We start from the raw sequence: 11,675 nt of genomic DNA, 5'->3' as shown, positions 1-11,675 counted from the left end.
TGAATCAGAAAAAAACTTACGGATGTTAGCTTGATGTTTGTCCGACTGGGTTTGGGAAAAGAACGATGAAGAAATGAACTTGATTAAATGCACTTCAATCAATCAATCAAATATTTACTGTCCTACTCCAATCATCAACCCCATCTGCTGGATGAAAATAATTAACCCAACCTTGGGTAAAAATAATAATAAAGTGTTTAATCAGCCTGCCATGCATGTTTTTGGAAGTTGGGAGGAAGCCGGCGTACCCGGAGAAAACCCACGCAGGCCCGGGGAGAACATGCAAACTCCACACAGGGAGGCCAGAGCTAGAATCAAACCTGGTACCTCTGCACTGTGAGGTTAACGTGCTAATCACGGGCCGCCAATAGCTAAACAGTTATGTCAAAAATAACCCAATATGTGTCAAAAAGGGACCAAGACAAAATTTTGGGTGACACATCGAACCCAAAAAGAACGCACAAAAAGAACCCAATCTTTTGGCCTGTGCAAAACAACGATTTGACCCAACTTTTTTTGTGAAAGGACTAACCTAAAAAGTTAGGTCAGTTCATTTTTTACCCATATTTTTTCACCCAGGTGTATTTAGAATGTGTACTATATCGTTTTGTAAATACTGTACAAACATAAAACATCCAGTCCTACCTCTTTCCCAAAGTCCACCCGTGAACCTAATAAGGATAAGCACTGTCGAAAATCGATGGATGGAAAATCACAATAACCTCAAATTAGATTGACTATCAGATGGAATGAGGTTATTCATCTGCGAGATAGTAGTTTTATTATCGCAAATCTGGTAATCCCGTGCCCTTGTAAATGTGACATACCAACACGCCCAACTATTACAGAGCCAAGGCACATATTTTACATCAGAAAAAGGTTACAGCACATCACTTGAGGAAAAATGTCACCAAAAATATGGATACCGAAATAATGATTTCGTCCCAATGTACTCACCAATGGATTACGTCGATTTAATCAAACACAAAACTCTTATTATTATACATACATGATTATTTTGGACCATTTAAATAGAATAGTGTCATTTCCGACGCCACGCACTGGATTAAGGAATACCCTTCAAGTTCAACAATATAACTACTTGACATTGGCGGTAGGGGGGCTGGTTCATATCGGACAATTCATCACCCATCATCCAGATAAAACATACATGAGCTTCACCGCCGCCCAGTGCGGCTGAAATAATTAATTCCCTGTTAAGCACACGCACGCTCACTCACACACACATGCGCGAACACACACACACACACACACACACACACACACAGATGAAACATCTGTCAGTTCTTATCTGCCATGGCCATGTCAGTGCCCCCCCCCCCCCCCTCCCTTGTGAGGACAAAAGCAATGCTGGTGTTTTACGGTCCACACGTCACCACGCCGCCTTGGCCTCCATCATGTTCAAACACCACACAGGAGATAACCAGGTCTCCTCTGACGTCTCCTGTCTTTTCAATCGCTGGCACTGAAAGAAACACGGTCGTGGGAAGTTTCCAAGTAGGTAGGTAGTTCTCAGCTAAAATACATTTTCTACTTGTTACCCACATTCGTACGTTTCAGAGTCTGTAATTTTTTTTACCTAAATCCAGGTGTTGAATCTCTACTTCATGGTCTTTTTATTTTTTTTCCACAAGTAAGTATCAGTTCTTTGATTTCAGTCAAGTGAATATTTTTGCCTGCAGAAACAAGCATGCATGATGCGGTACATCATGTGGTCATATCTCCATCTGCTGTCAATAATCCATTTATGAAACTGTATGTATCCAGTCAGTGTGTTCCAAAATATGAAGCATATCCTGTTTTCGTAATTTTTTTTTCAAAATAGTCAACAGTTTTCTTAAACCAAACATCAATTAACCTCTTGACATTTTTTTCCAATGGAACCACTCTTCAGCTATTTGCTGCAATCCTCACCAATTCACATTTTTGTGCACTTTTTGAAATGCCTCATAATACCACAAGATGGTGCCAAAGTCTCACCAAAATAGGAAAGTAGCACAGTAATTGGTCCACGGAAACATGTTGAAGTGATATATCTCGGTGAAGAGAAACTCTTCGGCGGTTGGGGAGGAGGTAAGTTTAGCCTGGGTTGTTATGGGGGATTTGCATGAGTTTGAAAAGATGATTTAATTGACTTCCACTTCACCAAGCTTCATCTTTCCAGCCTGCCCAAAGCCAATATTCAACCCAATCTGGTGGGTCAACATCCATGCATCCATCCATTTTCCGAACCGCTTGATCCTCACTAGGGTCGCGGGGGGTGCTGGAGCCTACCCAGCCGTCTTCGGGCAGTAGGTGGGGGACACCCTGAATCAGTTGCCAGCCAATCACAGGGCACACAGAGACGAACAACCATCCACGCCCACACTCACACCTAGGGACAATTTAGAGCGTCCAATCAGCCTGCCATGCATGTTTTTGGAATGTGGGAGGAAACCGGAGCACCCGGAGAAAACCCACGCAGGCCCGGGGAGAACATGCAAACTCCACACAGGGAGGCTGGAGCTGGAATCGAACCTGGTACCTCTGCACTGTGAAGCCGCCGTGCTAACCACTGGACTACCGGGCCGCCGTGGGTCAACATAACAAACCCAAATTTGAGTAACAGTAACCCAATTTGATCAAAATCCTCAGATATTCCGCTAGTGGGATAGCGGGGGAAAAAAATCTGCATATTCACATGTGCAATCCTGAATTTTAATTTTGTTTCCGACAGGACGGTCAGTCAAAACGCCGCTTGATGCGAAACCGGCTTTGTGGGGACCCCCCCCCCCCTCCATCCTCCACCTCCTTCAACTCTCACGCTCTGTGATTCAGGGGGTTTGCATGCTCACTGTCCCGAAACATGATGAACCAGTCGCTCCCTCTCTTGTCCCTCAGCCACATGCAACCGCATCATCATCATCATCATCATCATCTGCAGCAGCAGTAGTAACAGTAAAAGAAGAGGAGGAGGAGGAGGAGGAAGACGATGTGAAAAAAGCAGCAACTCCATCAAGCAAAAGTTCTCCTTTGACTCCACGCTGAAGACAACTTAAGAATACGTCGACTTCTTGCGGTCGGCAGGATCGTGACGGTGTGGAGCAGCCGCAATCCTCGCCTCCTCCCTATTTTTCCCTCCTCCCGTTTGTCCACATTTTGCCTCCCAAGTCAGCGGGATTTCCTCAACCTCTCCCGACTGTGTTATGAACCTCGGAGACGCACTTGACCTCCGCCCCAGAAGACTTCTTGGGCAAAAACAAAAAGGGATTAACGCGAAACTCTCTCACTCCGCCTTGGTGAGTATTTATTTATTTATTTTGGATCGATTTCTTTGTGTGTCATCGTCTTGGGCAACTCTGAAGCGATTAATAATGCAATTCTTTGATGACTGCTCAAAGGCTTTGACCTGGATTTGACAGGAAATAGCAGCGCAAGTGCATGCCTGAGGAGTCTTGGCAGCATGGATTATTAATGTACACTTTTACCTCATTGAACACTGACGGAAAGGTGTGTGTGTGTGTGTGTATGTGTACCTTTTCCTTTGGAACACTTGCTTGTATCTTCTATACATTTTTGACCATTTAAAAGGTGCCTATCCCTGCAGCGGCTCTTTGCACCCTATTTAATCTATTTTATTGAACTGAATGAAGTAAATGCTTCCCCGAAAGGGAAGAGAATAACACAAAGTATGCAATAACTTCAATATATATCAATATACTTGACATCTGCTATTTAAAAAAATAAAAGATGAATGTAATGAAGTTATTCATATATGCATGTTGTGAGGCAGGAACAGAAGAGCCGGAGGCACAAACGCGGCCAGTAGACACACACAGACAGATTCATATTTAGAAAGTGAGTCAGAGGACGCTGTCGTTTCTGCGATGGTACATTAATAAAACCTTCCATCGCATGAACTAAATAGTACGTAGTTAAAATATTCCTTGAAGTGGATGCTAATGCCATGTCCTTGTGCACTTCAAGTGCATGACTTGGCAGCTATGTGGGCAAAGCGCTCCCATTTATTTATTTTCTTTTCTTTTTCTTTTTTTTTACGTGATGACAAGATTGAATGGAGATGCCGTGCAACAAAATCAAAAGCTAAAAAGATGAGCAGAGCTGCAGTGTTGTTGGATGCAGAGATTAAAACTGACTAACCCACCGCATACCGAGCAATGCGGTTGAACTATACACGCAAACAAACCCAAGATTACACCATGGCTATTTAAATTTTATTTAATTATGTCATTACTCATTGTTTTTTAATACAATGCATTATAGAGTACTATATTTCTAAAAATAAAAAAAAACAACACATTTGGGGCGCGGCAGGGCTTATTGGTATTTTCATTCATTGTCTTGCAGGACACACACACACACACACACAAAACAAACAAAAAAAAAACCACAGGTTAGTTTCCACTGCGTACGTAAAGTAAAGTAAAGCCTCCACGCTGAAACAAGCATACGGTTTGTACAAATAGATGCCTCATTTGCCTTATATTCTCTGCATTTGAGTCATTAAATGCCACCAAGCAACTGGAGGACATACAGCACATGTTATTTCACATTGCTGCACGCAAATAGGCTATGACGTCGAAACATCTTCGCTTCTCCTCCAGTGCACAGAATGCGTTTCTCAGGTGCTCTTCTACATTGTCGCATACTACTGTGGGCACAAGTGCTCACTATGGGTCAGTAGGCTGGCTGCAAGATGCAATAACCAATGTGCCAGATACCTCTGGGCTTCTTTGTGTGTCATACACGCATGCGCGCGCGCGCGCACACACACACACATTCAACTCGCTCCCTTTTTAATCTCTTCTTTTCGGTCTCTCATCTTCCGACCTCCCCTTTGCACAAATGCCAAACATACGCGATCGGCGCTCAGGTTTGTTGTGCTGCAGCCCAAGTGGAGAGAAGGTTATTAAGCATGGCATCGTAGCTGCAGGAGGGGAGCAACGGGATGACCACAGAAGATGTAGAATTCTATCACTTCAGCTTGACTTTGAAGGAAACTTAAGAATTACTCATTCAGATGGCCCAAGTGCAATATTGATGCTGTCGGGATGTCATGAGGATGAATCGTGTTCTTTTTGTTGCGTGGATTCATAATCTGACGATGCACATTTTCCACTGATATGGAGATCAGACAATTAGAGTAGAAGGTATTTGTTTAGAATACAGGGTGGCTGTAAAGGAAGTGGTTCTGACATCATTGCGCCCCGTAGCCCAAAATCTCACACTGTTTCTCGACAAGAAAATACAGTGAAGAAAACCAATTGGTTCTTAATTATCAAGGCGAATGTTTTATTTTGTCGTCTGTATTTATAATTTTCTTCAGCAAAGGAAAATCCGTTTTATGTTATTGATTTTTTTAAAATAGAATTTTTAATAGACTACTCAAGGGCGACACACAGTGGTCGAGTGGCACATCCAGCCTTACAGTGCCGAGGTCATGGGTTCACTTCCGGGGCCCTGGCCTTCCTGTGTGGAGTTTGCATGTTGTCCCGGTGTCTGGGTGGGTTTTCTCCGGGTATTTCGGTTCACTCCCAAACTTAAAAAAAGCACGCATGGCAGGTGAACGGAACACTCTAAATTGTCCCGAAGTGTGAGTGTGAGCGCGGATAATTGTTTGTCTATGTGTGCCCTGCGATTGGCTGCCAACCGGTTAAGGATGTCCCCCGCCTAATACCCAACGTCAGCTGTGATTGGCTCCATCACACCCGGAACCCTCGTAAGGATAAAACTGTTTGGGTAACGGATGGATGGATGGAATACTTAACAACTAAAATATTCGATAGAAGGCACTTGAACATCATTTTCGATGGCAGATTGCTATTAAAAAAAAAATCTGCATGAATCATTCTTCTTCATATTATTGCAAAGACATTTTTTGACTTGAGTTCTCCTTCATAAAATGAAATGCAGGTGCCATTTGTCACATCTTACGGCGTTTTTCAGCAGAATAGGTTCCCAAACAAAACCAGCAAGTAAGTGCCTTTGCGAGCAGCCAACTGTGAATTGATGGGGTTGGGCGATCTATAGTGCCCTCAAAGGTCTTCCTAAATTGACAGTCTAGCCATTCCTGAGTTTAACCTGCAGTCTATTTATCTGACAAGAGGAAAATCCTCCTTGCGTGATATATCCCTCACGGTCCTCCGCTCCGTATATCGCCTGCAGACACGAATCGGGTCTCTGCAGCGTGTGATCATATTCCTCCAATGACTAGACAGAAAATGAGATTTGGCAAATTGGAATATGCAGGGAGGAAGTGCATCATTATCATCACACGCGGCTGTGCTGTAAAACTTCCATTCACAAGTCGAGGGAAGGCAGCATGATGACAAACTGAGTCCTGAAACGTATCGGCAGCTGCTTTTCTGCAGCAGGAACTAACGCCTCTTTCAATCAAATCAAACGAATTAAGATGAATTGTATGAGTGGATAGTTGGCACCCTACTTGGCAAATGATGCCGTAATTACAGACGGCGGCATGAATGGTGACCTGGCACCCATCTGTACTGGCACGAGCAGCGTGCGCCAGATCGCGTCACGCCCACATCACCCCACTTTCATGCCAACCCCACTTCAGCTCCAATCTTTGCGTTTCACAGAGTTCAGGAGCAAATCCGTTTTGCAAATGACATCAGATGCATGAAACCCACACAAAGTAAAAAGTCAAATTCAATTCAAATTCTTGCAACAGCGACAACAACAAAAAAAATGTTGCTCCACCTAATTATATTCCCTCAAGAGCAATTACGACAGATTGGATTTTTAATGCTGCCTAACTTTTTCCTGTTGCGCCAGTGTGTGGCATTATGCGCAGTGTGAATGCTGTTACGTAAAATTAGAAAGCCGTGCACTGAAATTATTGTGCATTTCAGTGTGCTTCTTATGAGCACATTATTTTTTTTTATGTATTATTCCAGCAGGCTAATGGAGGGCGGGGAGTGACATCCCTGGTGTGATGTTGTCATCCTGAAACAAACTCACTCCAACAACAGCCAGACTTCATATTTCCCCAACTGATACATTTTTTTAAGTGTGGGTGCAACATACAGTACAGCGCAGACAAAAAAAATGTGAGATTTTCTCAAATTATTTTATAAATCGTCAAGCTACGCGAAGCAAATGGCTGGGATATCTTGGTTTTGTAAGCTTATGTTATACTATTAATTATTATCATTTTATGTTTGAGCATCAATTTATTTCATGTTAAGATGACTTAAATTACATTCTGTCGTTTAATAATTGCTTAAACGTGTTTTTATGTTGATAGCTTCTGATTGGCTGAATAAAAGCAAAGCAGGAAGTGATTCAGTTGCCGAGAAGGTGTGTTTTCGATCGGAGCAAACGTTTTGGAACTAAAATTGCGTTCAGACGGAGTCCATCTCTCCTTTTGCCGTTTCTTAACTTAGAGTCATCCATTAATAAACAACAAACCCCTCAACTTACACCTTTCTTCTTCTTTAAGAGTTATTTCAACAATGTTGCCTTCTCCTGAACAGCGAAGCAAGAAGTTACTGTTCGGGCTCAGTCTAATGATCAGAGATTGGAGTGATGTGATGTGAAATGTTGTACAATACGGTGGGGTCCAATCCAATTCCTGGTGGAGGACCCCCCCCTGGAGACGGGAATGTTATTTGTGTGAGCCTCAGGCTTCTGCTGGAGCTGTCAAGTCAATACTGATGCATGAGGAAGTCATTTGTCAAGGAGGGATATTGTTGGTAAAAAAAACATTGCATTGGGACACATGTACCAAATAGTGTTCAGTGTTTCGTAACGAAGAAACTAATAAATAATAATGTGATATTGCTTTCACTTTTGAGGTTTATTTTGTGATGGAAAATACACATTTGACAACCTGGTAGGTAACGCTAGAAATGCTGAGCTGTTATTGTATTACATGGAAAGCAACGCGCATGACTTAAAATATCAGGGTTTTTTTTTGGGGCCTAATTGAAGCAAGATATGCGAGAGCCTTAAGGTGAAAGTTAAAGGTTACCCTCGATGGGAACACCAACACACAGCGAGTCATAATAATCTTACGGCCGTGAGGGGAAGAGATTGAGTTCTCTGTAGATTCACATATGCAAATTTAATCAGCACATGAGTAGGAAATTTTGCTTTTTTTTTGTAGATCATGAGAAGCACAGCACATTAATTTCAAGCGCGACACGTGAAGTTCCCTCAACCTTGATAAACGCGTGTGTCAGCGGAGCCACGGCGAGGCTGCAAACATGAAAGCTCGGGGGCGCCATCTGCTGGTTGAAAACGGTTATGCGGCTTGGCGATGATAAATGTTTTGCGGAGTTTCTTGCATTGTATCTTCTTCAATTTTTGTTTTTATCCCCGCTTTCAAAGACATTAGAAGACAAAAGGACAAAGCAGTGGCAGACCGTGTATAATAACCCCCCCCCCCAAAAAAAAGCATTAGAACAGCATACAACGGTGCCACGTACATTATATGGAGCAGTTCAGAGAATCAATATTCCTCCAGTACTGTAATTCAAGACACATGTTTCACATGAAATACAACAAACCCAGCAGATGCTGATGATTGAATATATTGTTTGTACAGATGTTTTGTTCGACGAATTTGGCCGTGACACGTTTTGCTCTGACCAAACAATGACGATGTTAATGCAGGCCAGCTGAGAGGAAGAATTTGAAATCTGATTGGTTCAAGAAACTGTCCCATTGCTAATATAGTCGTTGCTCGGGCCAATGCTACTGATTCTGAAGGCCGCGGGGAGAGATCGATTGGATATGCGGAGGAATTCGAAATGGATGGATGTCATGCATTTACCTTATTCTAACCAATGTCCCCCCCCCCCCCTTTTTTCAGCAAATGTCAAATTCCGAGTGTTTCTTCATGGCGTGGTCCAACTAAGCCCACAACTATGGAGGAGGAACATGCCCAGAATGCCACAGGAAACAGCAGTACAATGGGCATCCAACTGGTCACGCACAATCTCTGGGAGGTGGTCACCATAGCGACCGTGTCGGCCATCGTCAGCCTCATCACCATAGTGGGGAACATCCTGGTGATGCTCTCCTTTAAAGTCAACAGCCAACTAAAGACGGTGAACAATTACTACCTGCTGAGTCTGGCGGCGGCGGACCTCATCATCGGCGTCTTCTCCATGAACCTGTACACCTCCTACATCCTGATGGGTTACTGGGCCCTGGGGAACCTGTCCTGTGACCTGTGGTTGGCGGTGGACTATGTGGCCAGTAACGCCTCGGTCATGAACCTGCTGGCGATCAGTTTCGACAGATATTTCTCGATCACTAGGCCTCTCACCTACAGAGCCAAACGGACTCCCAAGCGGGCAGGCGTCATGATCGGTTTGGCCTGGCTGGTGTCTCTTGTTTTGTGGGCACCGCCCATCCTGTGCTGGCAATACTTTGTGGGCAAAAGAACTGTCCCGGAAAGACAATGCCAGATTCAGTTTTTCTCAGAACCCATTATAACGTTTGGAACAGCGATTGCGGCGTTTTATATCCCCGTGTCAGTCATGACCATGCTCTACTGCCGGATCTACAAAGAGACAGAAAGAAGGACCAAGGATTTAGCGGAGCTTCAGGGAATGAACCAGGCCGCACAACCCGACGTCACCCGGCCTCGGATTATCCGGTCGTGTTTTAGCTGTAAACTGAAGTCGCCGTCACAAGACCGCGCGACAGCCTCATGGTCATCCTCATGCAGGAGCCACGTTGCCAAATCCATCGCCTCCACCAACGTGGAGTGTTCCAAAGCGGGTCACCCGACCACCCACAACAGCTATGCGTCCTCAGAAGACGAAGACAGGTCCGCCGTGTCCCCCGGGGCCTTGCAGCCCCACTTCGGGAAGCAAGTTTGCGAGGGCAGCAAGAGCGCGGCGGGGAGCGAGAACGAACAGCTCAGCAGTTACGACGAAGACAGCTTCTTCCAAACGCCGCCCAAAAGCAACTCCCAGAGGAGTAGCAAGCGCTGGTCGTACAAGTTCAAGCCGGCGGCCGGAGACACCCTGGCTCCGCACCAGAGCGAAAACGGCGACACCAAAACCGCCTTCTCCTCGGCGGAGTCAGTCAGCCCTCCCGCCGCCGCCTCTTCTCCGTCCAAGGATGTCACGCTGAAAAACCAGATAACAAAGAGGAAGCGGATGGTGCTGATCAAAGAGAGGAAGGCGGCTCAGACCCTCAGCGCCATCCTCCTGGCCTTCATCCTAACGTGGACGCCGTATAACATCATGGTGCTCATTTCCACCTTCTGCTCGGACTGCATCCCCGTCTCCCTGTGGCATCTCGGCTACTGGCTGTGCTACGTCAACAGCACCGTCAACCCCATGTGCTACGCCCTCTGCAACAAGACTTTTCAAAAGACCTTCCGCATGCTTCTACTCTGCCAATGGAAGAAGAAGCGCATTGAGGAAAAACTCTACTGGTATGGACAAAACCCAACGGCGGCCTCCAAACTTACTTGAACTCTTTTTCGACGCTATCGAAGTTGATCTTCTATGGCACTTGGCCGCCCCCAATTATAGCAGGTTGCGGCGGGACAGTCTCAAGCGCGTAAAGTGTACCCGTATAGGTCAGAAGGAAAAATATATGCGGTTCATTCAGTAAAACTGCATCCAAACGTGTTTGTGGTTCCACTGGTTGTATTCAAGCGAGCTTATAATAGGCCAAAGAACGAAATAACCAAAACTGTCCAACTCTGGCTGAGATAATGGCAGGAAAAGTAGCCGGATATAAGTCAATGTCCAGTGGCAACGGTGGACACACACACACAAAATGTTGTTGTCAGCATGCTAACTACACACAAAACGGAAAGGTGAAAATGTTTTCCAAAACTTTTTCGATATCATTTTAGAAAGTCAAACCCCTCTGATTTCAAATGCGAATGTGATTTGATGATCAACAAGACATCCGTGGACATCATCTCGGATTGAAAACTTTTTTTGCCTGTTTTCTGACCATTCTCAGCCGCGAGGCCCAACCAAAAATTCATCACAAAAAAATCAATACAGTAATCCCCAAATTGATCATTTTCAAAACAATACGTCTCAGACGCTTGAGGTATCATTTTCCCTCACTACCCAAAGATGGGACCAGCTCATTTAAAAAAAAAACAAGCACAGGGCTACCCCTAATTCAATAGTTTTTTTTTAGTCCATTTACCTTATGTGAAGTCATATTTTTAGTTTTGATTATTTGCTATCTGTGAAAGCAGTGCTTTTCATCATATCAGTCTGTGACACCAAAAAAGCTGGGACCACTGTTCTATACTGTGTACAGTATGTTCAAATCAAGAAGTTTTTTTGAAAATAGTTGTCTCTAGCTTTAAAACAAATGCTGATACCTGCATGCAGAAAATGTAACAATTGACACACATTTCACACTGGGCCATGTTTGTATTCGAGATGCATATTTTGGAACGCAAAGCTTTCAGTCCTGATTACTCATAGGAACCATTTGAAATTCGCGACAGTAAATATTACGGGAACATGTTTTGCCACATTAATAGGCTGGTCACGCTTCCAATGCCAAAGGACTGCAAATTCAGTTCAATCACCACCTGATCACACGTGGCATTTGCCAATCATTATTTTAATGTCAACATTTGCATTTTCCACCTGAAGAACTGCTAATCGCCATTGAACACCTCACAGACATCCACA

At 44.3% G+C, this 11,675-nt stretch overlaps 1 protein-coding gene across 1 annotated transcript; it reads left to right on the top strand.

Moving 5' to 3' along the window:
* The first annotated feature begins 8,912 nt into the window (after positions 1 to 8,912).
* chrm5a (cholinergic receptor, muscarinic 5a) lies at positions 8,913 to 11,653 on the top strand. The gene has a single exon (XM_086128009.1). It carries the CDS (start codon positions 8,913 to 8,915, stop codon positions 10,476 to 10,478), a length of 1,566 nt encoding a protein of 521 aa, XP_085984135.1. The 3' UTR covers positions 10,479 to 11,653.
* The last annotated feature ends 22 nt before the right edge of the window (positions 11,654 to 11,675 follow it).

The sequence above is a fragment of the Hippocampus guttulatus genome, chromosome 13 (genome assembly GCF_054856545.1).
Source record: "Hippocampus guttulatus isolate MCC_2025c chromosome 13, RoL_Hgut_1.0, whole genome shotgun sequence".
Lineage (NCBI taxonomy): Eukaryota > Metazoa > Chordata > Actinopteri > Syngnathiformes > Syngnathidae > Hippocampus > Hippocampus guttulatus.
The sequence above is the reverse complement of the archived record's forward strand: the minus strand, read 5'-3'. Positions and strand labels throughout refer to the sequence as shown.

Excerpts from the sequence above, each read along its gene's own strand:
- chrm5a (XM_086128009.1), top strand. The coding sequence starts at position 8,913 with ATGGAGGAGGAACATGCCCAGAATGCCACAGGAAACAGCAGTACAATG.